The sequence below is a fragment of the Pseudorasbora parva genome, chromosome 14 (assembly GCF_024679245.1).
Source record: "Pseudorasbora parva isolate DD20220531a chromosome 14, ASM2467924v1, whole genome shotgun sequence".
NCBI lineage: Eukaryota > Metazoa > Chordata > Actinopteri > Cypriniformes > Gobionidae > Pseudorasbora > Pseudorasbora parva.
The window spans coordinates 20,675,098-20,701,988 of NC_090185.1; the positions used below are offsets into that span (position 1 = coordinate 20,675,098).

The 26,891-nt window shown below is 38.8% G+C and overlaps 1 protein-coding gene across 2 annotated transcripts; it reads left to right on the forward strand.

The window, feature by feature from the left end:
- The first annotated feature begins 426 nt into the window (after window positions 1–426).
- si:dkey-121a11.3 (uncharacterized protein KIAA1614) lies at window positions 427–23,620 on the forward strand. 2 transcript variants are annotated; one of them, XM_067415817.1, is made up of 10 exons: window positions 427–943; window positions 4,509–5,431; window positions 10,870–10,939; window positions 12,087–12,227; window positions 13,909–15,098; window positions 19,277–19,424; window positions 19,781–20,033; window positions 20,185–20,309; window positions 22,310–22,482; window positions 22,562–23,620. In XM_067415817.1, the coding sequence occupies exons 2-10, from the start codon at window positions 4,540–4,542 to the stop codon at window positions 22,753–22,755; spliced, it is 3,186 nt and encodes a 1,061-aa protein (XP_067271918.1). In that variant the 5' UTR covers window positions 427–943; window positions 4,509–4,539; the 3' UTR covers window positions 22,756–23,620. The 2 variants fall into 2 exon arrangements, with proteins under 2 accessions (XP_067271918.1, XP_067271917.1); XM_067415816.1 differs by lacking the exon at window positions 427–943 and adding an exon at window positions 1,204–1,377 and having other exon boundaries at window positions 22,562–23,619.
- Window positions 23,621–26,891: the final 3,271 nt, after the last annotated feature.

Genomic DNA, 26,891 nt, shown 5'->3' on the forward strand with positions numbered 1-26,891 from the left:
TATAAAAAAATAAAAAAGACCATCTCTCTCTCTCTCTCTCTCTCTCTCTCTCTCTCTCTATATATATATATATATATATATATATATATCAATGCGGTCAAATGTTAGATGCGATTAAGCAAGATTAATCATTTTGACAGTACTAATATAAATATATAAATTACATTTGTGTATAATTGTACATAATTGTATATTGTATATAATATTAAATAATTAATATAGTTATATTTAACGTTTTAAAAGCCATTAAAATAAATAAATAAATAAATAATAATTTAATTAATAAATGCTTTGCAAGAGATAAGAGCTGTCCTTGTGTTCGTACCTCATCATACAAGGTGCTTGTGAATGTGGTAGGACGCTTGAAAACTCAGGGAATGACTTGCAGCAACAGTGATTGAGAGTTTGTCCGTGCACAAATTACTGGGCAACTTCTCGCTGCAGGCAGGGTTGGGTCTGTGTTAGAGGAATGCACAAATAAGAAGGCCTGTTCTTTTTTTTTCTCTCTTGCAGTTTATGCGTCCTTGGACTCAACTGTGCATGAAGTTCAAGACCCAGCCCAGTGATCTCCGTTACATCTGGCTTTGCTTCAAAACTGGCCTCAGATCAGGGATTTATGTGCTTACTGGAAGAAAAATAATCACGTGTGCAGTCTGAGTGACTTCTAATGGATGTGCATGTTTAAAAAAATCAAACCAGACGCAAAAAGTTCTCTTAACATGAAGGTCAACTTAAAGACGGGCACAAATTAAAGCGCGCGCTCACAATCAACAAAGGAAATTCCTTGGCAGCTGGAATATGTGCCTGGAGACTCGCGAACTTCCTCTCAGCATTTAAAAATTCTTCCATCTCCTTTCCACCCAAATTCAAGGGTAGGATTACGCTCCTCCTGTTTGGGGGGCGGAGCTACGTGGGCAGCTCCACCAATAGGAACCTTTTACAGGTCAGTTTCTCTCAAAGGTGGCCACGACGGTCTCCATAGCAACGTAGCGATCTTTCAACATGTAGTCCAGTTAAACAGTCAGTACATCTTCATTCTTCAGTAACGCGAGAGGAATAAGTGAATGATAGCCAGTTCTTGTTTGTTAAGCCAAATTTAAAGTGGGTGTGTGCACACGAGCTGGCCCAAAACAGCTGGAGAGAGAGAGAGAGAGAGAGAGAGAGAGAGAGAGAGAGAGAGAGAGAGAGAGAGAGAGGAAAGATTTGGGACGGTCAAAACTGAAAGCAAGGCAGAAACTAGAGCAAGATGGGATTTGACTGGCCGCTTGAGTTTTTGCTGACTCCTGGTAACCGAATATTGTTTTTAAAATCGTAAAATAGTTTTTTTAAGGGAGCATATGGCTGCTATAGAAGATAGACAGCAGAAGGACGAAGGAGGTAAGACGTTTAAAGAAGATATTTATTAGTTTTCTTCTCTTCACGACTTCACAATGAGTGCGATGACGTGATCTCTAAATGATGTTTGTCCAGCTTTTATGGCCACCTGTGTGAGAGTCATTGCATTGCGGAATTGTGTTTCCTCTGAGCCCCAGTGTTAAATAAATGTCAGATGAGAGAAGTGGTCCCGCGCGAGGCGATTGTTTTCATTCCTGGTACGACAGAATGACCCCCGTGTGTTTGGGGTCCAACACCAGCAGTAAAATGATTTTAGACTGCAGATGCACTGCTGTCCTGGGCTGCACAAAGTGAGACATCAAGAATTGTAGCCTATTACTCACTCTTTTGAAATGGTCTCATTTCCTGAAGTTTTAACATCACCAACCTTTTTTTCCACTGGAATTTAAAACAGCACATGTAAATATCAAGATTTCCACGCCTGGAAAGGTCACCGAACTTATCAAACTCCTAAACAGTCATTGGAAAATATCGTGAAATTTCTATAGGGAATATTTCTATATTCTGTTTATTTTTATGCTTCACTTTAAGGCTAAATAGCTATTTGTGAGCATAACAATTTTATTTAAGATCTATCTATCTATCATCTATATATCTATCTATTAAAAAAAGGTAATGAAAAAAAAACAAAATCAAGAAAATTTCCATAGTTAATATTTCTATATTCTATTTTATGTATGTTTAATTGGCTAGAAAATTTAAATAATTGGCTTGTTGTGACCATAATATTGTATTGATGTGTTGACTAAATTATAATAAAAAAATAATGGAACAAAATCATGTAGCTACATTTTTATAGTGAATATCTGAGTACATATTTATTTATTTATTTGACTCTATAAGAAATTTAATTGGCTAGAAATTAGAAATATATATAATATATATTATAACTATTTAATTTATATATATATATATATATATATATATATATATATATATATATATATATATATATATATATATATGACTGGCAGGTCAGGGAACCCTTATACATTTTTATTTTACACAACTTAAAATTCAACATAAAGTTAAAAAATAATTTGTTTCAAGTAAAAATGCAAGTCTAGTTAACTTTAGTTGAGTTGGGTCAGTCATCTCAAGCTGGTAACTAACTGCGGCTATATAACATTTTTTGTTTTTTGTTTTTTACAGTGTTGAGACTATATTTTGTCCCTCATTGTTTTGTTGGTGTGGAAAAAACATTGCCTTTATCATTAGTCAAATATGTTGCCATCTCAAGTCCCTGAAAAACTCAATTTTGTTGTAACTATAGGAGCTTGAACACTTTAATCATATTTGTGAAGGGTGACATATGGGTTTGTAGCATTTTAAAAACCTAATAAGTGATTCAAATTATATTGATTTTTCTTTCTTATCTTGTGTGTATGCTTTCAGACAGAATAACGTCTATGCATCCAAGCGTGAAGTAATTGGAGCAATGGGAAGGAGTCCTAATTAAAAGAGGACTAATTAAACCAAATTAACTCACTCGTTTGTGTACTTACCCCAAGGAAACTTGCCGTTCTAATCCGGTCCTAAATAATCAGATGCCAAGTACATGTTTCTAACACCTAAACCTTATTAATTAAAAGTTAAGAGCGTTCAGATGCTAGTTCGACAATGCGTTTTGTTAAATGACAATTGGAGGTTTAAAAGCAGGATAATGCTGTTAAGCCGAAAGCTAAAAAGGGGATAATGTGTCAACAAGCCCTACATTATTCTGAACAGGCTAGCGTGTTGTATCGGTTACTGGCGAAACTATTTCTTCTACATCAGTGGCATTAGTAGTTAGTAGAGCAATTGAAACTTATGTGACACACTAAAATATTAATTATTACTTTCCCTCAGCCATGGAAAAATCTAGTTTCAATGACATACTTGCAGTTGTTTGTGACATTTTAGATTTTTTTTTTTTAGAAACTGTGGTCAAGCATTGGCCAAAGCTGTTTGGAAAGAATGAAAAATGTGAAACTCTTTGTGTCAACAGAAAGTGATTTATCAAAAATTCAGTTGAATGAAGAATGTGCTTTCCAATGGTCTGAGGACAATAACGCCCTATGTGGTTATACTAATGGCCTTAAAATGACTCAAAACGGCAATTACCGTATCTCATGCACACATTTATTTGACAAAATGTCACTCAAAAATGCAAACGCTTATATTGAATTTTTTGCACTGAAAATTGTATTCTTAATAAATTAGTATTTTTGTCTTGTTTTATTTAAATATATGTAAAAAAGATCAATTCTGTCACAAACATGTTAAAAGGATAAGATGAATACATTCAAATTTAAAACAGTCTATGAAAGCAAGCCATCATATCTTATACAGTGTTGATTCACAAGTAAATTGATCTAGTTGTGATAAAATAAAATAAAAAATTGGTTTATAGCTGGTCAGTTTCTTTTACAGGACCAATTTTTTTACGAGTTTAGCCAGCAGCAAAGATAGTAATGCAAAAAAAAAAGTTCTTTATTGGCTTTTTTTTTTTTTAAATAACTAAATACAAATATAGTTGAACTTGAACGGTCAGAACATTGCAGATAAAACTTCAAAGGAAATTCACAATATATTCATTTAATTTGCAGAAAGAAAAAATTAAACTTGTATTATTAAAGATACTTTCTCTGAAAACTGATGTCTTAATATTTTATGCAGTGTTGTAGTACTTCTCAGGTAAAAATATTTTGTTTGGGAGGGAAAAGACAAAACCAGGGTTTTTATATTAAAGACTGATTTAATAAACAAATAATTCAAATTAAGTACGTAAACATTGGGTTTCATTCACTAACCATGTGCACAAGTTTGTGTGTGAAATCTGTGTACAAATGTTTTTACAAACAAATTATGATTCACCGAAAACTTGCGGAAAACCTTTAAATAGTGATGAATTGTCCATGTTTTATGCAAATTATCTCATACAGTCTCTCATTAAAATACTTAAGATTCATTAACATTAGAACAAGGTTAAGACCAAATGAATGTGTGTACACACCTTTGCTGAATAGGCAGACATTTTTTTTGTTAGAAGTTACAAATCTTTGAGTACAAATGAATAATCCACTCAATGGTCAATGATTCTCTCTTGTTCTTGTTTCTTTCCATCCCCTCAGCCATCATGTTCCACTGACTCTCTGATTCACCATGGAGGATGCGGTGACCTCTGAGGATGCTGAACCCCTGCCTGCTGCCTCTCAAAACACTGACATCCAACTCAGAGAGCAAGAGGACGGATGTCCTTCTGGCACCAGCCCAGAGTCCAGCTCCCCGTCCTCGCCTTCAAATCAGCAAGCTCAAGGCTCGGCCGTATCGGCGCTGCAGTCCAAGGTCAAGGCTCTCACTGAGCGCAGAGTTGCCTGGAATGAACCTGGAAGTAAGAACCAGGACAAGAGGGTGATTCCCGGGACCTTCATGCTAGGATATGCCCTCACTGATGCTTGGGGATCCAGCAGCAGTGATGAAGACGGGGAACCTCGCAAGCCCCTGATGTTCCTGACTGGAGACCCTAAGCCACAGGTACAACTCGACTATGATCCCATCTCTTCCGAAAACTTGCTGGCAGTTCCCCGTGGCCTTGGAGAAGGAGCAAGCCTGGAGAACCTCTCAAACGGTGTTTGCAGTACTCAAGGCGATCCTTCCCCATCTGATAAACCTTGGATGCCACCGAAGTGTTTCTGGAGGTACATTAGACCGGAGATGCCAGTTTCAAACAGGGATGTCCCTGTTGGGAAACACAGACCAAATGGAGGGCCATGGGCTGTTGGCTCCAAAATGGGCCATAAGTTTCCAAGGGAACTCCAAAGGTCTGACAGCCTGGAGAGCCATCTACGCAGGTACAATCATGGCGAGGTGGGACAAAGTGGACTCTGGCGGGCCGACAGCTTGGAGAGCATGTGCAGCAGTGGAAGCACGCTGTCATTGGCAGAGAGAGTCGAGATGAACCGTGGCCTTCTCAAACAGATGCTGCAGAAATCCCAGAACAAAGACCATGTGCCAGGACAGAAGCTGGACGACCCAGCACACATTGATAGTAGAGGTAAGGAGATCCACAACAGTGGCTCAGTGACACGGGCAATTTTTTGTTGTTGTCTGGATCTATTAATTTCTTTACAAATATGTTAAAAATGCAATTCCGACATGACTTTAAAGGGGTGGTTTCGTGTTTTTTTTCTAGGTTTGGTTGTGTTTATGGGGCGCAGTATAACATGTCTTAATACTTCTTTTTTTTTTAAACGCCGTATTTTCCTTATTTGACCTTTATTCCACAGCTTCCTGTTTCAATGAAGCCCGTCCCTCTGAAAAACGCAATGCTCTTAGATTGGTTAGATGGCCAAATGTAGTTTCATGCATTTTTATTGGCTGAAGTGCCAAGCACAGGTTGTCCCGGAAACGCCACGCCCCTTACCATTACGGGCAGAAGTCACATCTGCGGTGACTAGCAAGGGTTTATGATGTCACCAACCCGGGAAGAAGCTTGTTGTAGTCCAAACCGGCCATTTTTGTAGGCAATAAACTGCCGTAACTTTAAAAGACAATATCTCCATTTGCATTGCATGCAACTTTCAGCGCTGTAACTTTGCAGATACTGTTTATGCTCAAGCAGCAACATTACACACTAACTAAAGTTTAAAAAGTGAAATCGCATGCAACCTTTAACAAACCTCTTCTATGATTTAAAAAAAAAAAATCTGAATACATTTTTTAAATGAATTTAAAAATAAGAATGGTTAGCTTGATTACGGTCCTGAAATCATAATAATGAAATATAATACAATGTTTTTATGGACTGCATTTGGACTGCATTTATATAGCGCTTTTAACCAAAGCGCTTTACATTTTTGCCTCACATTCACCCATTCATACACCGATGGCGATGTCAGCCATGTAAGGCGCCATCCAGCTCGTCGGGAGCAGCTGGGGTAAGGTGTCTTGCTCATGGACACTTCGACACTTGGTCAAGTGGAACCGGGGATTGAACCACCAACCTTCTGGTTTGTAGACAACCTACATGAACCACTGAGCCACTGCCGCCCCATTTTTATTATTTATTAGTTAAAAACTTATTTATTAATTATTTAAAAATTAAAAAAAAAAACTGATTGACTCCCGTTGCTTAACAATAAAATATTTTAAAAACGGTTGTCCAACAATCAGTCATGAGGTCCAACGAGCATGGTACTTGCGCACATGTGGGATTTATCAACGTAGATTACTTAGTTACTCATGTGCGTAAGAACTGTGCGCGCACATTTGATAAATATGGATTTTCTTGTACTTAGGCACAATCTAAATTTAATTTGTGGGGGGGGGGGGGAAATTACGTTTTCTACCCACTGTTTATAAATGAGAGGCCTGTTTTTTCAAACTCGGCTCAAAATCTGCCCGCTTGTTTCCGGAAGTCTTATCCGATGGAATGGAATGTACAATATAATGCATAGTTAATCCAAGGTTATCAGACAAGTGTTAAATGGCGTTAGCGCATGTCTGATGATATGACACTGTCTCCTTTAGCACGCTTAAGGATTACACTCAACAGGCGCACGACCTCTCTAATGAAGCAGAGGTCATATAGAAGAGTTGGATAATCCAGATATGAGGGACAGAAGGATAAGAATGAGAATTACACTGATTAAAAACGACTTACTGTGACAAAGGTTGTGAGATGGGAAAAACAAAGACGCCGTGGCACTTCGTTCGCTGTTTTTTTTTCCTCACTTTCGAATCACCAGCTGATAAAACAAGATGTCCATGTCATGTCAAGAGAGATAAAGCTGGCTTTTAGCTGTTTAGCTGGCTTTTAACAATTCAAAACTTGAACTAGATGCTGCACTGTAGTGAAACTGGTGGAACACAGGTCTGGTCTGTTCTGAAAGCAGAATATATATATATCTCAATTAAAAAAAAAAAAAAAGCATATTTCATCCGACCAATAAAAGAAAAGTGTTTTTAATACAAAAAAAGTCAACCTTCAAATAATTATGTTCAGATATGCACTCAATACTTGGTCGGGAATCCTTTTGGAGAAATGACTGCTTCAATGCGGCGTGGCATGGAGGCGATCAGCCTGTGGCACTGCTGAGGTGTTATGGAGGCCCAGGATGCGTCGATAGCGGCCTTAAGCTCATCCAGAGTGTTGGGTCTTGCGTCTCTCAACTTTCTCTTCACAATATCCCACAGATTCTCTATGGGGTTCAGGTCAGGAGAGTTGGCAGGCTAATTGAGCACAGTAATACCATGGTCAGTAAACCATTTACCAGTGGTTTTGGCACTATGAGCAGGTGCCAGGTCATGCAGAAAAACAAAATCTTCATCTCCATAAAGCTTTTCAGCAGATGGAAGCATGAAGTGCTCCAAAATCTCCTGATAGTTAGCTGCATTGACCCTGCCCTCGATAAAACACAGTGGACCAACACCAACAGCTGACATGGCACCCCAGACCATCACTGACTGTGGGTACTTGACACTGGACTTCAGGCATTTTGGCATTTCCTTCTCTAGTCTTCCTCCAGACTCTGGCACATTGATTTCCGAATGACATGCAAAATTTGGAATCAATCCGGAATCGGTCCTTCTCCACAATCTTCCTCAGGGTCCGGTCACATCTTCTCGTTGTTGAGCATTTTTTGCCACACTTTTTCCTTCCCACAGACTTCCCACTGAGGTGCCTTCATACAGCACTCTGGGAACAGCCTATTCGTTCAGAAATGTCTTTCTGTGTCTTACCCTCTCGCTTGAGGGTGTCAATAATGGCCTTCTGGACAGCAGTCAGGTCGGCAGTCTTACCCATGATTGTGGTTTTGAGTAATGAACCAGGCTGGGAGTTTTTAAAAGCCTCAGGAATCTTTTGCAGGTGTTTAGAGTTAATTAGTTGATTCAGATGATTAGGTTGTAAGGCTGGAAAAACCTAGTAGATTCCGAAATGTCTAATCGCTCTGAGAAAACAAAGGAAATTAGCATCTGAACTCATTCATACAGTTAGAGTCTCTGTCCGAGACGACATCACACTGAGTGAACCATCTATGAATGACACTAATTTACATGCCTTTCCTTTCACATGAAACTTCCCCCAAACTCCTGCTGCCCCTCATATTGAAATCACCTGAAATGCACCAGAAATCTCTTTGTTACAATGTCAATCCTCACGATACAGTATTATATGTGTTTGATATCATTTGAAATGTCTCAGTGCGACTGGTACAAATATCTCAACTCTACAGAAGTAAACTAGAACATCATAAATGTTTTAAGAGTTTAAAGATATCTTTCCTTGGTGTATGGTGGGTGTGGCTTTCAGCCATTTGGCCTCTCTTCTAATCAAGTCTATAGGACTTGATCAATGCAAATTCCTATTGTGAACTGGTGTTTCCATTTGAAAGAGTTTCAAATGGTTCTGGGTATGTATCTGGTTCTGGGTATTTAAGGAAATGTTGCAAAGAGCTCGATTCTGTAGTCAGGTCAGCCCGTAATGCTGGGCGTTTCAAGATAGCCAGCATTATGTAGTTTTCAGAAGTCAGGTATACATTTCATTCTTTACTTCAGAGTATTTGATGTTATATGGATTGGGCTACAATTGAATTGATTATGTAATTGGCATTATACATTTACCTGACTGTTAATAAATTGTTACACTTTGATTGATTCTTTCTGACTTGCTCTGGAATTATTCAGGTTACGAACGGACATAATTTCAACAAAGGGTTAAACGGAATAATTAAATGTGTACTTAAACTATTAAATATAAATGACTAAATAACCAGTTGGCATTCAAACCTAAATTCTAAATTATGATTAAATGGAGTCAGATAACGAGGAATTTGAATAAAATCCCCTTTGCCCCGCTGAAAGGACCTAACGCGCAGCGACCTTCACCCGCCGATCGTTAGCCTCCATTGGGACGTTTTGGGCGGCCCTACAGGTTAATAGCTCGTTTAGAGAACCTTTTCATGATATGCTAATTTTTAGAAATTTGGAATTTTGGGTTTTCATTTCATCATCAGTATTAAAACAATAAAAGACCTGAAATATTTCAGTTGGTGTGCAATGAATCTAAAATATATGAAAGTTTAATTTTTATCATTACATTATGAAAAATAATGAACTTTATCACAATATGCTAATTTTTTGAGAAGGACCTGTATGTATATGTATATATATATATATATATATATATATATATATATATATATATATATATATACACACTCATCTAAAGTATTATTAGGAACATGTTCAATTTCTCATTAATGCAATGATCGAATCAACCAATCACATGGCAGTTGCTTCAACACATTTAGGGGTGTGTTCCTGGTTAAGAAAATCTCCTGAACTCCAAACTGAATGTCATAATGGGAAAGAAAGGTGATTTAAGAAATTTTGAGTGTGAGATGGTTGTTGGTGCTAGACGGACCGGTCTGCGTATTTCACAATCTGCTCAGTTACTGGGATTTTCACGCACAACCATTTCTAGGGTTTTCAAAAATGGTGTGAAAAGGGAAAAACATCTAGTATGCAGCACAGTGTCAGTGTCCTGTGGGCGAAAATGCCTTGTTGATGCTAGAGGTCAGAGGAGAATGGGCCGACTGATTCAAGCTGACCCCACCAGTTACCAATCATCTCCACTACAAATAGGAAAAAGAGGCTACAATTTGCCCAAGCTCACCAACTTCTACTTTCAACTTCAACGTTACACTTGCCCCATATATATATGTGTGTGTGTGTGTGTGTGTGTGTGTGTGTGTGTGTGTGTGTGTGTGTGTGTGTGTGTGTGTGTATGTGTGTGTGTGTGTGTGTGTGTGTATGTGTATATATATATTTATATATATATATATATATATATATATACGTATATATATATACACACACATTTACATATATATACACATATACACACACATATATATATATATTGTTATATTGCAGCCATTTGCTTAAATCATTTAGGTTCATTTTTTTTTCCATTAATCTACACATAGCACCCCCATATTGAAAGAAAAACAGAATTTGCCACAAAAAGAATTTGCCTTGCCACAATTCTGTCTCTGAGCTCTTCAGGCAGTTCCTTTGACCTCATGATTCTCATTTGCTCTGAAATGCACTACGAGTTATAAGGTCTTATATAGACAGGTGTGTGGCTTTCCTAATCAAGTCCAATCAGTATAATTAAACACAGCTGGACTCAAATGAAGGCGTTGAACCATCTCAAGGATGATCAGAAGAAATGGACAGCACCTGAGTTAAATATATGAGTGTCACAGCAAAGGGTCTGAATACTTAGGACATTGTGATATTTCAGTCTTTCTTTTTTAATAAATCTGCAAAAATGTCAACAATTCTGTTTTTCTGTCAATATGGGATGCTGTGTGTACATTAATGAGAAAAAAATGAACTTAAATGATTTTAGCAGTCAAAATTAATTATGGAGGTCAAAAACTCCTGTAATTTGTACCCCGAATGTCTCTGTATCTGTTTCCACAGATATATGTGGCCTGAATGACAGTGATTGGGATTCTGGAATATCGCTCCAAGGTAGTGAACACAGCCAAAGGTGGGCAGCACAGATTAATGCTTTCACATACCATATTCTCACACGCCATGTATATTTAGCTTCTCACAGTGGTGATTAGAGTTTTATTATTTCAGTTGCCTGACTCTCCAAAGTAGGTTTGGAGAAAAAAAACAGCATCGGGCATGTTTCTAAATGTTGAACATACCAAAAAGAGGAACATGAGCTCAGGAGAAAACAAATTTTTCAAGTTCTTCATAAGCAGAGGATCAAGATCATATCATTGACTCTTCCTGCCTCTCCTTCAAACTCCACCTAAGAGCTGAATAACAAAGGAAATAGCTCAGCCTTTTCTCTAAGCTAATAAAAATCATCAAAACATCAAAATAGTGTTGAAAAGGAATAATAGACACATTTTCTTTATAGAAAACGAGTAAAATTAACAATATAAGCATGATATTTGAACATATAATAAAATAAAAGATACTAATAAAGGCAGAATTTAGATAAATAAAAAAAATCCTGTTACACACTAAAGTAAACCTAATTTAATTAAGTTTATAATTTAATTTAATTCTAATTATATCAGTAGTAAGTCCTGATGTATATTTCCTGAGAATGACCCAGACATTCGGATGACACTTTAATGTTTTTATTTTTTGTGTAATTTGTGTTTTTAGTTTTAGAAATCCTTTGAATTAAATATAAAAAGCACACAAAATCATTTTTTGAAAAAAATGAATATTTTTGCTTAGATTAAAAAAATAAATTGTGACAGACAAATTAAAAACTTGACTGATAATGAAAAAACAACAACCTTGACTTTCACATTACACACTAAACAGAGTTTAATTTATTAAATAATGAGACTAAGTTCAATTTCATTTGAATTACATCAGTAGTAAGTCCTGAGGCATACCAGTTCCTGAGAATGACCTATACATTATAATTTATGTCTTTTTATATCTTGATATGGCCATATTTCTAATTTAGAGTAATATTCAAGCTTTTGATCATGTAAACACATGCATAAGCTCATCAAACGCATCATAATCAGATGACAAACCCAACACACACTCAACATACATCAGCCTAATTAGTGATGACGGCCTGCTCCACTTAATCCCCCCCACTCTGCACAGGAGCTGACGTGTTTCTTTCTCTCTGTCTCTCTCTGGCCGGCCCACAGGGCCTTTGTTTTGGGCGACGACCTTCCGCTGAGCCCTCGCCACGAGCAGGCCAAACGACTGTTGGAGAGAGCGCGTATGAAGGCCCGGTCCAACCCTCTCAAAGCCGACCACACCATCCTACCCGTCCAGAGGGACAACCCGTAAGTTTTAACGGTCTCTTTTTCTCTAGCCTTTGGCTTGTTGGGGTTTCTGCTGGGGGGGGTTGTGGTTTAGAGGCTTAGGCATCATGGGAAGGGAGCTCTCTTCACATCAAAACAAGGAAACCGTCACACTTGAGGATATGTGTGGGGGATGTAGATCTTAAACTGTATTATTTGGGGCTGGACTGAATTGTCTTTTACTCTGTTTTGAGGCGGGCAGTCTATAAAAGCGAAGGGGGGAAGTGTTGGGCAAATCTCTTTTCAGAAGCAACAGGTGCTGCTTTCTATTTCGGTCTGGTCTTTTAATACAGCATAAAATATGGCATTATAAAGACTTTAAAATAAGGTTGTATCTTCTACTTATTTGGATGAAACTGATATACGAGTATTATATAATTGTAAAACAAAGATGCTTATTGTAGTGAAACAGCAAAAAGCTAATGGAGGCCTGAATTTAAACTTCTAAACTAAGTGTACGGGTGTCCTCCTCCAAACTGTTCTCTATTTTTGCCGGCCACGTGTTACATAAGACAACCTGAATTATACAACGTGTACACACGTCTGGTGCCTCTAAATCCCACTTCCCCATCCAACGCTCTGTTCTCTACCTCAGCACTTTCACACAAAGACAGATGGGCGGCTCGCCCCAAACGCCTGTCTCCTTGTTTGGTATGAAGACAAGCGGTGCATTGCATGGGAGCATCCGGAACAGATTAGGGTAATTTTAAATGTCACAACAAAACCTGACACGCACTGAGTTATAATTAAAAAATATATATTACAAATATAAGCAAATAATAAAAAGTAATATCTAAAATGTAAAATAATTAATTAAATGTATAATAATTAATAAAATTTTCAGCAACCAATGTGATTTGATTTAGTTTTTTTTCATAAATTAGTGTCTTGGTCTATTAAGTTTTATAAAACCTTTAAATTAAATATTAAAAAAAACAAGCTAACAAAAAAAAAACTAAAACAACAAATACAAATTATATATCCACATTCTCGCTCGGATTTAAACAAATTATAGTGAATTAGTGACTGACAGAAAAATCTGTCTTTTTTGTTTGATTTAAACGGGAGCTTTGATGAAACTGCTTTGGTGTACTGCTCCGCTACACCTGTCATGTTTGCCAGCTGTTACTTTCCTTCTCCCTAATTCCCTCCCTGCCTCTCCCGTATGGGGAAAACAGCTCGCCGATGTTGATTACACTGCTGTCAGTTTGCTCTGGTTAAACTTAACACTTAACTGCCTCTCTTGAGATTGAATGTTTAAGACAAACTCACAGCTGTAAAAAGTCCCATAGGTTTCAGAACAGTGCACAATGCTTATCGGGCATAAAAAGTCCCAGTGCATAATTATACACCTGTAGATTACTATTCCTGCAATTCCACATCTTAGCAAATAGGGAATATAAAAAAGACACTAGTTTTGGTTTTCTTATAGCTAACAAAGAGTTGATGATATCAAAATGTCTGGTGTGCTGAAGATGACCTTCCTAAAAGGAGTAACAAAGCATGCCAGGAATGTCCACAGAGGAGCCAAAGCAGAGGGAAAATGTATTTAGGAATTTGCCTATGTCTCCATGCTGAGAGATAGTTTGGCATGCATCCGTTTCTTTGCGTATCTAAGGGCACAGGAATGCAACTAATTTCATATATGTGCATGTTTGTACAGGGAGCTGCTCTCCTGGGTTGGTGTACCCTTACACCAGGCTCCTCTTGCTGGGAAGGAGGGCGTGGTGGTGGTCTCGGGCAACCTCAGTGACTCCTCCAGTGGCGACTCAGTGGGTGGAACCCGGCGGAGACACGGCCAGTCCCCGACTCGTGTGCGTTTCGAAGACGAATCCGAGAAGGATGCTGAGGTGCGCTACCAGGAACGGCTACGCCAGCGACGCAGGGCTGGAGAAAGAGCACAGGGCCTACTGGTGTCCAAACCCACCTTGTCATCTTACATCAATGGACAGGCAGAGGCAGGAAATGGCTCGAAGGATTCAATTTTCTGGAAGGCAAAAGCTAAGAAGAGTTTGTTAAATGGCAAAGGTCCGGAGACAGTAAACAGGCAGTGCAACTCTTGTGGGACCTTTCTAAATGAACCCCACGATCCTAGTTTGAACTCCAATACTCTATCCGTACCTAACGGGGAAGTAGAAGGGAAGAAGGTACCATGTTGGGTTGCTCCTACCCTTCCCAACCGACTAGTCCGGATCGAACAGATTAAGGAGACGTACATTGGGACAAGTCCCGCTATTGTCCACAGCGATGGAACGCATTGCAGTCCTTCGGATAACGTGAGCAGTAGAGGAACATTCCAGAAGCTGAAGAAGAAGGTCCGAAAACTAGAGAGCAAACAGGAACCATTGTACGCCAATGGCCTCAGGGTTGCAACACCTCCGGACTGCAACAAACTCACACCCAATGGGACTCAAATGTGTCTCTCGAATGGAGTAGCTTTGCCACTCAACCCCTATGCCACGGATTTACTTGGACAGAGAATCCCAGCCACATGCAGCCCCACATCCAGCAAAGGTCTTGTGGCACCTCCGTTGCCTCCAAAAGGAGAACCGCCCAGTTCCAACCTTCCCCAACCAACCCCTCCGCCCCTCCAACCAAAAAAATCTGCCCTGAAATCCAGCTCTAAAGATCGTTCTAATGGTCGGCGGACTGTCACACTCATGTCTTCGCCAGAGTACCACCTGGTGCATCTGGACTCCACAGAGGCAGGGGGCATTGTGCAGGAGCAGGCTATCTCTGGGTTGGGTTTCTGGGAGGACAGATCTGCCCTGGTCACACCTGGACCCTTACTCAGGACAAGCCCAGTTCTTTGTGCTCGAAACTTACCCATACAAGGGGAGGAAAGGTCAACAGGTAAGTTGAACTACATTAACAGTAGTCAGTGAGCATAAGGTGTGGGCCAATGTATAGTTTAGCTCCAGCTTGCCTGGAAGACCAGCACAACTGCCTGCTTGGAAGTTTCTAGATCAGTGGTTCCCAATCACGTTCCTGGAGGCCCACCAACAGTGCACATTTTGCATGTCTCCTCAATCAAACACACCTAAGTCAAGTGATCAGCTCATTAATAGTGACTCCAAAATCTGATGTGGGCGTGCCAGACTGTTGGTGGGCCTCCAGGAACGTGGTTGGGAACCACTGTTCTAGAAGGTTCAGGTGTGATTAACTGGGGTTAAATCTAAACTCTACAAAACAGTGGCTCTTCAAGAGCAGCATTAGACACCCCTGACATACACATACAAAGACAACCCCCAAAAAGGAACTCTGGTATTATTTAGGCCTGGTATTAAGATGCATTTTGGTCGAACAGATCACAAGTGGGCAACACTAAATACAAGTGTAAATGGGGTCTGAAACGAGAGCTTGTCCACTTTCGACCACTTCCAGAGGTAGTTGAAAACACATTTGACCGGATTGCTTTGGTAGTGTAAACTTTTGGGGCGAATGCGTTTTAACTAGGGCTGGGTAAAAAAATAACGATTACTCGATTTGAATCAATTCTCATATTAACCCGACAATGATTCTTAAATCCCAAGAATCATTTAGTCATCCTAATACAAAAACATACCGTTTTGGAGCCGTGGCGTGAGATTGCTCTGGCTCAGCTCAGCTCAAGAGAAGTGTCAGCGCGGGGCGCATATGAACTGATCTTCTCTTCTGCCTTATTACCAGAAAAACAATATTCTGTCAGGTCTATTAAGTAAAGAACAAATAAAAATGATTCAGGAATTTTTGAATAAATTGCAATTCAAGTTGATCATTCTGAATTAATGTTTTGGCGGTATGGCTCTGTTCAGGGAGTCCTCTGACCTTTCATGAGCACCCTGAAATAGCAGAGAGTCAGAGGACAGCAGCAGCATTAGGGAACGCTCGCACAGTTTAGGGCTGTGAGAACTGAACTATTCCCCCTTATGAACAGAGCACGTTATACACGACATGGAGGAGCTGGGGGGGTGGTGGGCAGCAAAGAGCTAGCAACAGCAGTTTAGGAGCAAATTGAATCTGTTGGAAGATGTGCGCTGTTTATATCGTAGCCATTAGCAGCGAGGGGAGTTTGAACAGCTGATGCACTGATGCAAATCAGCTGAGCAGAAGATGAGACCAAATAGCGTTAGCAGCGTCTTGACTACCTAGCCTGCCAGAACTGACGCTTACGCTCAATTCCAGTGTCCATAAACTGGTTAGTCAGCTAAAATTTACTCCAGAGAGGAGCATTGTGCTAAATATATAGCCAAAAATATATAGATATTCATTATAATATTTATTGTTCTTCAATATTTAATGCATGTTTAAAGGGGGGGTGAAATGCTGTTTCATGCATACTGATCTTTTTACACTGTTAAAGACTTGGAATCCCATACTAAACATGGACAAAGTTTCAAAAGTTAAGGTGGACGTTTGATGGGAGTATTTCTTTGTCAAAAATACTACTTCCGGTTAGTCATAAGTTTCGGCAAGTTTTTTGAGATCATGCGTCCCCATTGACGTTAGTGGGGGCGGAATTTCCTTGTATGGGCCTTACGGACAATTCTACCGGAAGCGCGTGAGAGAGAGCGAGGGAGAGAGCGAAAGCAACAGCCTACGCCCATCAAAGCGCTGGTTTGTAGGATACTGGACAGGTGACAATTACACATATAACATAATGTCACCAAAAAAGTGCGTTTTTGGTTGCCAGACCAAGACAGTCCTGCACAGATTCTCCAAAACCCCGCGTTAAGGCAACAGTGGATGTAATTTGCTTTTCCGGATCAGCAACTGAGTTGCGCGATTGTTTATATCTGTTCGCTGCATTTCGGTGCCGACTGTTTCATAAACAAGGCCCAGCTCGACGCCGCATTTTCCCAATCGCCTAATGCTGAAGGATGGAGCAGTCCCAACGTTAGAAGGGTGAGTGAGACTGCTTCAAATGTCTGTGTTTTTTTAGTCCGCTTACTGTCTACACAAACCACGCGTAAACACACAAACACACGTGCACAACTGCACTTCCCACATGTACACCTTCAAAGACAAAAATACGACGATGTAATTCAAGTATAAATATTTAAATAACACAAGCCGCTAAGCATATTATATAGTTAGTGTATAACTTGTAACTTACCACATACAGACGTCCTGCTCTAGTCCATTTTGCTGCTGCTCCTGTTCAACTGCAGCCTCTGGGTCTGATTCCGGATCATAGATGTATGGCTGTATCTGATTAAAAGCCATATTTTTATTTTGAATAAAGTTTTTTTCCCGCTGTTAGGGATGACGGACTCGACTCACACAGCGCGCTGCTGCACACGTCATTATTTAGCTCCGCTCACACGACACGCCCCCACCCGCTCGGCTTTTTTCGGAAAGACTCGGAACAGCGCATCTTTCTTATATAATTATTAAAAAAATAAAGACTTTTCGGAGATATGCAGGATGCAATGCTACTCTATAGGTACTCAAGATTGACATGACACTGACTGAAACTGAGTGTTTCACCCCCCCTTCAATAAATCTGTCAAGTTTTTATGACAGCCAGTGGGCTGAAGAGCCAAATTTGTCATCTCTTTTCTGTTCATATGGAAATTGCGCAAGCTTATTTGGTCCATTATATGGAAAGATCTGAAAAAGCCCATACATTGACCTGCCCATAGACTCTCCCCAAAGAAATTAGGAAAGTGGTTGAAAGTGGACAAAAGAGAAGGATTAAAACACCAGGTGTAAACAAGTATGTGTCTCCCTCGTCTACTTGTGATCTGATTGATCAAAACGAATCTTATTACCAGGTGTAAACAGGACCCATGAGTAAGTGCCTTGTTTAAGGGGACAATGGTTACATCGCCAAAGTCCCTTTCAAAGTCATTTCACTCAGCCGCCATCTTTTGCTTCTCGGGCATGCAAGTGCAGCTGCTATCTATTTAAATACGGAGCACCAAAACTGTTCACCATGCATACAATTAAATTTCATATTATAATTCACCAATGAAATCTGACAGCAGCTGTCTCAAAGTTTGTTTCTTATGTTCAAACAGAGTTAAAAAAAAGCTTGTTTTTTAATGCTAGACTAGCCAATGCGCATCTGAAAACACTGACTGTTTCTATAGCAACTGGAGCTTCTAAAGGCAGCTGCATTGACTCTATTACCATTTGTAGTGTTGTCTGAAACCATAGTAGACGTTATTGAGTGCACTCATTCAATCCCACATTGCACCGTAATAACGAGTGTACAGCCGATGTACACAGAGCGGCTGTCCGACTTCACTCCCTCGTTTTCCTTCATTCCTTTAAGTGAATACTAACTATATTAGTGGACTAACGTAGGGAATAGTAAATGAGGGTTTAGGGGGCGCTTTCGGATTCAGCCTATGACTTTACTAACTCATTCATTTAGAAGGCGGGGCTTTGCCATATTGGGGTGTTGCCCTTTGACGGACTCAAATCTGGTTACTAGCACTGAGCTTTAGCCACTTAGCTGTGAGTTTTTCAGAAAAACAAACAATAGCACCAATTCTGCAATTCGTAAAGCATTAGTAGCATGAGCTGTAATAGCTCTAGTATACATATCTGAGCTTCACACTGCAAAGGATAAAGCTAATATATAGCATTGTGAAGGTTAGATTTCAGATGCACGCTTGCGTAATCTAATCTAAACATTAATCAAAGCTTTTCCCAGAAATAAGTGGCAGTTCCAGGTAGACCTGTGAGCTCTGCTCCAGTCAGCGAGGTGTCATCTTTGGGTGTGCGCGCTTCTCTTCAATGCGTTCCTCCTGTCCCACTGGGGATTGTCCAGATCAGCAGATCCATATTGTCCTAGCGGAGTAATCCCACAGTGGGCCAGTTGCTAGTGCGATCAGCAAGTACTCTCTTCCAGTCTTTTTCCACCCACTTCAACATTTTCCATTAAGTGTGACACTACTTGCATTCTCCATTCTGACACTTAAGTTTCAGTAACATGAAATGCACTATGTTGTTATGATCAACAGTTCAGTGTCAATATTTAACAATTTACATAGAATATTTCATCCATCATCCTTTAATATGCACTTTCTATTTTTACTCAGATGTGGAACCACACAAAACGACAGGACAACAAGGATCTGATGCAACATCCAGCAGTGCTGAATCAACCCAGACTCATCTCAATGATGGACACGTCAGAGGGCCAATCAGACCAGTGCATCAGAGGGCAACTAGCCCAAACTTTTCACAGTGAGTAAAGAGGGAAAGAAAGAGGTGGAAATGATGAGTATGCCCTTACCCACGGCTACATCGGTTTTCTGTCATTCCTTTTTTTTGGACTTTAACAAACCAGATTCTTTACTAAAATGTTCAATCCTTTCACTGAGCAATTTAATATCCGGGGCAGCAATCATACAGATTGCTTTGGCAATTCAGGCTCAAAGTAGGTCAGGAGAGATGTGGTCCGGATTTACTAATGACTTTTTACTACAACACTGCCACCTACTGACTGAGAATCACAATTACATAAACATTTATACAGGCATCACTAAACCAAAATCATATATATGTGTAAATAATCTGTTATGACTTACCCTGTTTTTTAGAGCGGGGTCGGATGTGGAGCAGCGGGAGGGTCGACCCAAACTCTCCCTGCGGCGGTTCTTCTCCGCCATGGGGCTGAACAGTGTGGGGTTGCTGGGAAAGGGACGATCCAGCAGCATGGATCAGCTCAGCCTGCATCCCAAACCCAACTCTAACCAAACCCTTCGGCCAACATCACCCTCCACCTCCCCCAGCCCCACACACAGACACCACCACCAGCTGAAGAAAGCCCCCTCACTGCAGTCCATACGTCTGGTAAGCACCTTTTGTTATTGTTGGACATCCTTTAGAAGTCCCTCAAAAAACTATAATCATTTTCAAGGAAAAGAGAAAGAAGAAAGTAGATATGGTTCATTCTTACTTCATAATTTATAAATTCACTGACTGTATCATTTTTTACCACTAGGGGTCTCCATTTCTTCAGCTGAGGAGGTCTTCCTCAGCTCAAAACCTCGAAATTCCCAAGAAGATAGCAGACCGCTCCTCTGCATACACTCCAGGAGAACAGCCCTGCAGCCCTGTAACAACCAGGTATGAAATTTACACACCATACAAATTAATAACACACTAACATGATGTTTCACTTGAAATTACACCAGAATATTATATATACACATAAAATATAATATAATATAATATAATATAATATAATATAATATAATATAATATAATATAATATAATATAATGATGCAATGTCCTAGAAATGCAAATGTTGTGTTGATGTTTATTTTCATTTTTTTCATATGTGAAATTTTATTCAATTAGATTAATTCTCGAGACATGAATCTTTTTAAGTGTTTCATTATTTAAAACAAAAATGAGTGGTAAATGCAATCATTATAATAATAATATTGATATTAAATTAATATAATATAATATATATTAATAAATATATATATATATATATATATATATATATATATATATATATATATATATAATATTTATTAATATATTTTATATTAATTTAATATCAATATTATTATTATAACGATAATAATATTAATATTTGATTAATATTATATTATTATAACATTTTAATATATACTACTACAGTATATATATATATATATATATATATATATATATATATATATATATATATATATATATATATATATATATAACAATTTACAAATAAAACATATACCCTGATAAAAATAAATAATAATAATCCCATAATCATTTACAAAAAAAATTCTGATATCATCCCTCTAATATTTTATAAGTATTATTTCATTATTGATGTTTAGTTTCATTTTTTTTCTTTAAATCATAATTCGTGAGACATGAATATTGCACACAACAAAGGTTAAGGTTTCATTAAATGAGGGAGATAAATGCAATATATACAATTTTATTTAAAACAATATAACTATATAAAATAATTATAACAAATGTAAATATTATATATATTTTAAGAAATTATATATATAATTTAATTATATTAATATTGTTATTATAATATTTTAATAATATATACATATATACTAAATATATTATAAAAAAATGTGATACATCATTTACAGAAAATAATGTGATACCATCCCAGTAAGTATTATTTCATGCACGCCACTTGGTCCGCTCAGATCTGTCTATTTACCTCTTTGTAACCTTCTAGTATAATGAGCGATGGCAATTTCAAGCATGACATGTTCTGCGGAGCATGCATCGTGTTCTTGTAATGTTCAGACAGCTGTCGTGTTGTGCAACAGGATAAGTATTTTCCATTGACTGGGTCAGCAGCAGCAGCAGCAGCAGCAATAAAAAGAGGCAGGCAGGGAGGGAGGGAGGAATGGAGGATAAAAATAGAGGTGTGTGTGTCTGCCAAAGAAAGACATGGAATGCTGGGAATGATCACCTGTCTAATGCTGCTGCTATATTCAGCCTCTTGCATGTATTACTAGATGCTGCCCTTCAAGTGTGTTTGGGTTGTTCACAGTGCCAGATAGTGTGTTTGTCACTGGGGTTGCGATCCGATAGCGCCTGTGAGCGTGTGTGTGGTGTTTATGAGCGTGTGAATGCGTGTCTGAGTGAAGGAGAGATAGCCAGAGAGGAAATTCCAGCCCTAGTGACTGGAACAGAGCAGCAGCTTACATCATCTTGCTTGAGAGCCAGTAAGGATAGATCTGTTCCGGTTGGATCTTGTTTATTCAGCCTTTACAGCTGAAAATGCATGGCATTTGAACATGGTATATTGCCCAATGTCTGCAAATATATATATATATATATATATATATATATATATATATATATATATATATATATAATATAAATATGATTTAAAAAAATATATCCACCATGGCAACACCCTAGCAAAGTGGTAGCAACTTTAACGATCAAGAACAGCCTCACATTATTAAAGTTATATGCCAACAGCTTGAATGAGCATAATTTAATTTTTTTTAAAAATAATAATAATAATATAATTATTAAATAATAAGTAACTCACCATATAATCTGGCAGTAAAATACTTCTGTTGCATTTCTGTGGTTGTTTTAGGTAGATAAATGTCTGTGTGTGTTTTAGGGGTCTTCAGCGTGCCTTGAGCGTAGAGGACGTGGGGCGTCCCAGTGCGGTGCGCCCGGTGGGACGCGTGGCTCAGGCTTTCCCTGACGGCACTATCTTACTGGAGCTCTCCAGACCCCCCAACGGCCCCTTCGGCTTTCTCATCTCACGAGGAAAAGGCAGGCCAGACTCAGGTATGTGACCTCTCGCTCTCGTTTTCATGCACTTCTGACGCAGTCGGAACACTTAAGACTAACTCGCTTTATGTTTAAGGGGTGTACGTTGAAGAAATGGGCGACAGCAATATGGAGAAACTCTACGCAGGGCTGCTCGGCGTCGGGGACGAGATCTTAGAGGTGAACGGCGAGAAGGTGGCGGGACTCAGTATGGACCTGGTGACCCGTTTAATGACTCAAAACAGTACGGCTTCCATCCGTGTACTACGGCATAGACGCCTACATCGCTAACTGAAGGCCTGATCACGTTTTGTTTCAGTCGACACAATCGAACACTGTGCAGGGACGAGTTTGTTTAAACGGCAGTATTACGCTTACGGCCCTTTGGAGTTCTTTGGGCTATTAAGCAATAATGGTGTCCGTATTAAAAGGATAGTCACCCAAAAATGAAGGATTTTTTTCATGTGTTTCGTTCCAATCTAATTTTTTTGGGCAAACTTATCCCTAAAGCATCTGTTATGGCTAATTTACAGTGGTACCTCGAAAAAATACCATATTCAGTCACATTTATCGACTCCTACCAGAATGGTACTTTTGAATTATGTCGTTACAGCAGAATATTGTGTCACGATTATGAATGAAAGGCAAGGCTATTTGACGTACTGAAAGTTAAACTCAAGTATTATTGTAATGAAGGACAGTTTAAATGTGTTTGCCAAAAAAGACCAATGAACATCAGTGTTTATCCTTCTGAACATTTTGTTTCATTCAAAGCCTCCGTCGTTTTCGCATTCAGTCGGTTCTAGTACAAAACTTTCTCCATGCTGCTGACAAGTACACAGATCTATATTGCACACGGTCAAAAGAGGTTTATATACTCTCTTAGAACTCATTGCACGCGCTGCAGTCGCATTGATCATCAGCTCTAAATGCTCTTTAGTGAATTGATTCGATATTTCTCCATGAGGCAGCACATTGGTATGCCTCTACAGCGCAACCTGACTCCATTAGCAAGGATATCAGTATTGTGGTACGTGCTGCGCAAAAAGCTACCTACCTAATGTATTTTGTTACATTTATTTATATGTGTTCTTATGAAATAAAACAACTGGCTTTTGTGGGACGGCTTGTTTTTTTTTCCTTCATATATTTTTAGTATTTTAGCAGGACCAACAATCCATGTGCCACACTGTAAGAAAACGAGGGGCAAGTGGATTCAGATTAACTTGTACTGAACCAGAAATATCCCTTTAACGTTGACTTGAAATGGAAGTTGCGATAGTCTTTTCTTCCCTATTGTAACATATATCCGTGAGAAATGGCTACTCAGACAAAATATAGGGCGGAACTTGATTTTTTCGAAAATCCCGTTGTCCCGCCCTCATGCCAGTAAACACGTTATCAGAGAAGAGATGTTGCTGCAAGAGGGAGGGGATTTTGATTAAAGATTATAAGGGTAGATTATTTATGTGCACATTACTGCAATATTGCATTAAAAAAACAAGAATTGTACATTTTAATTTCATGGTAACTATAAGAGGCTGTTTTTCATTCCACTGTTCTTCTTTTCTATAGTTTTTTTTTGCGCAAGACTGATGTTGTTGACCATTTTCTATTTCTTTTTTTTCTAGTAAGGAGTGTATAGGGTAACACTCAAGTTTGAAGAACAGACTGGAGATATTCAAAATGGGGCGTGAACTCCAAAAGTGCACTGCAAAAAATGCTCGTTATTTCGTTTTTTTGTTGTTTTTTGCTTCCAGTCCAAATATCTAAGTATTTATAAATCAAGATGCATTTACTAGATAAGTAAAACTACACAAGATATTTGTTTCTTGATTTCTGGGGGAAAATATCAAAACGAAGTGAGTTTTTGCTTAAAACAAGCAAAATGATCTGCCAATGGGCTGAGAAAAATCATCTTATTTCTGTTTGGGGACGGAAACAAGAAACAAGATTTCAATCAGAAATAAGATTATATTTCTCACCCCATTGGCAGACATTTTATTTTATTTTCAACAAAACAAGAAAAAAAAAAAAAAATTCGTTTTACTTAAATAGTAAATGAATCTTGATTTAAGAATTGTTCGATATTTAGACTAGCCTAGTCGCCAGCTGAACTCAGCCCCACTCACAACATTTGAGCTCGGGCAGTTTGGTCTGGACTTAGAGGTGGATCCATAGAGGAGTAATTATCCCCAAACAGAAACTGTTCGGACCAATGAAATCATCAGGGCGGGCTTTAGACGATGATGGACAGATGATCAACAGTAACGTAATCATCCACCTCATCAAATGCGCTTGGTTGAATTTGTTCTAATCCTAAACGGAGAGCTTGTTTGTATATGCATTCACCTTCACTATTTCTCTCAGAAATGATGATCATAAGTACTCCTGTGTATCCTTAAAATCTTTTTTTTACAACACCGGCAAAGATCGTTTACACTCATCTTTGTCTTCTAACGTTACATATTCCAGCGTGCGTGCAGACAGGGTTGCCAAGTTTTTACAACAAAACCCATCAACTACTAGCCCAAAACAAGCCCAATAGCTTTTCGAGGGGGGTCTCCGGAAAAAAAGCAACCCACGGGAAAACCACATACTTAGCAACACAGTTGAGTTCTGTTGACATTTGACAACTAATGTTATGCGTCGCTCTGATTGGTTGTAGGTCTATCCAATTAATGTCTTTCCTGGTTCAGTTGAAACACCCCCCATAATTACAGCCCAATGGAGCAGTTTCAGACTCATATTCTGACTAGAATTGAGTATAACAACATCAGGTTATATTTAGACTAGAAACAAGACAAAATTACTTAGTAACGAGCATTTTTTGCTGTGTGGGCAGAAACTCCAAAAGGGGGCGGGATCTACAAGTGAAAAGACTCCTTATTGGCTCTGGCTTCATCCAATTGTCATTGACTTGCATTTCAAAATCAATGTTCGTCAATTTCTAGTTGATATTAGAACAAAAAAGTTCTATGCCTGTATAAATAAATATGCTCCATCAGACAGGGGGCCAGAGCTCATGGTCAGTGGCATTTGGACCTTTTGGAGAGTTTGAACCTCAGTTACATAAGCAGGAATCCCCTGTGAGCAACTAAAATGTGCTAATGTCCGGTGAGGTCTGGTTGGGAAGTTATGGATCTTATTACCTGCTTATCTCCTGAATTGCCATTTTCTTTAGTACGCTATTCAGCACAAATCCCGCCTTGCAGTCAATTTTACTGGGTAAGGTTAGGGTGAAGGGTTAGAATTTAATGTAACATAGCATTGTAGGAAGTCAGCTCAGTAATTTTGTCATGACCAATGAAATCTTTAGAATCGGCTTCGGGTGGAGTTTGCGCTGAACTGGATTGGGGGGGGGGGGGATAACGCATGTGCCATGTGCTGTTAATGGGAGGAAGCCACGCCCTATTTTGGTGCTCTCAGCCCCATTTGGAGATCTCCAGGCTGCAGCTATACTCTTCTCCAATTGTCCATCTTTCTGTGTTTTCACTGTTATACGGTAGGGGGCGCTATTACGCATCTTCCAAAGGAGTACTGAATCTCCTGCTCAAAAGACGCGAAGAAGCAGAAACAAGCGATAGCATGTCAGCAAAATGCATATGTAAAATAACACGATCATCAACATTAAAAGGCATATCAATTCAAAATTGAAACTTTGGTTATTTTTGATGAACTCTGTTTTGATCATCGTTCTGAATCTTATCTGGATGTAGTATTTGATAAAAACATGATTTTCTTAGCTTTTTGCCAAACAAAAGGGTTTTGCTTTTTTTTTGCTAAAAAAAAGAATACATGAAGGTAGAATACGTTTTTGTTGTTGTTTAAAAGCAGATGGTCTGTTCTTTCTTTTGATATATTACATATTCAGATGATAAAACAAGCAAAATTCTTGGGGCCCTGAAACTTTTGTGAAAATGCTCAAAAATGGCTTGTTCAAAAAGGTAGGCGGGGTAAGAGTTAAAACATGTCTAGACCTCGTTTTTGTTTTCATTCCATTACCCTGCATCTCACATATCAAATGCAAACAAACGTTCTGTGTGAAGGGTCCTTAACTCAGTGTTTTAGAAACATGGCGCTCAAGTTAAAAGAAGTTTAACCTTTAAGAAAAAAACTATGGAAAGCCCGTCCTGTACCTCTTGACACAGAACGTGTTTTTGCTGTTAAAAACACCAGACGCTAATCAGAGGAATGAAAGAAAAAAAAACCCTGCAAGGTCTTGAGATACATATTTAAAAAGTCTGAATCATTTTAATATGAGCGGCAAATTTTTAGAATGCCTCGTCGTGTGTGAGGCTCTGCAAAAGCCCAACGGTTAAAGGTGTCCGCATGTTTACACTGAAAAATAATGGAAATGTCCAGCAGTGGAATGGAAAAACACGTTCTGTGTGAACGAACCATTAAGGCAGGATCGGCAAATAATG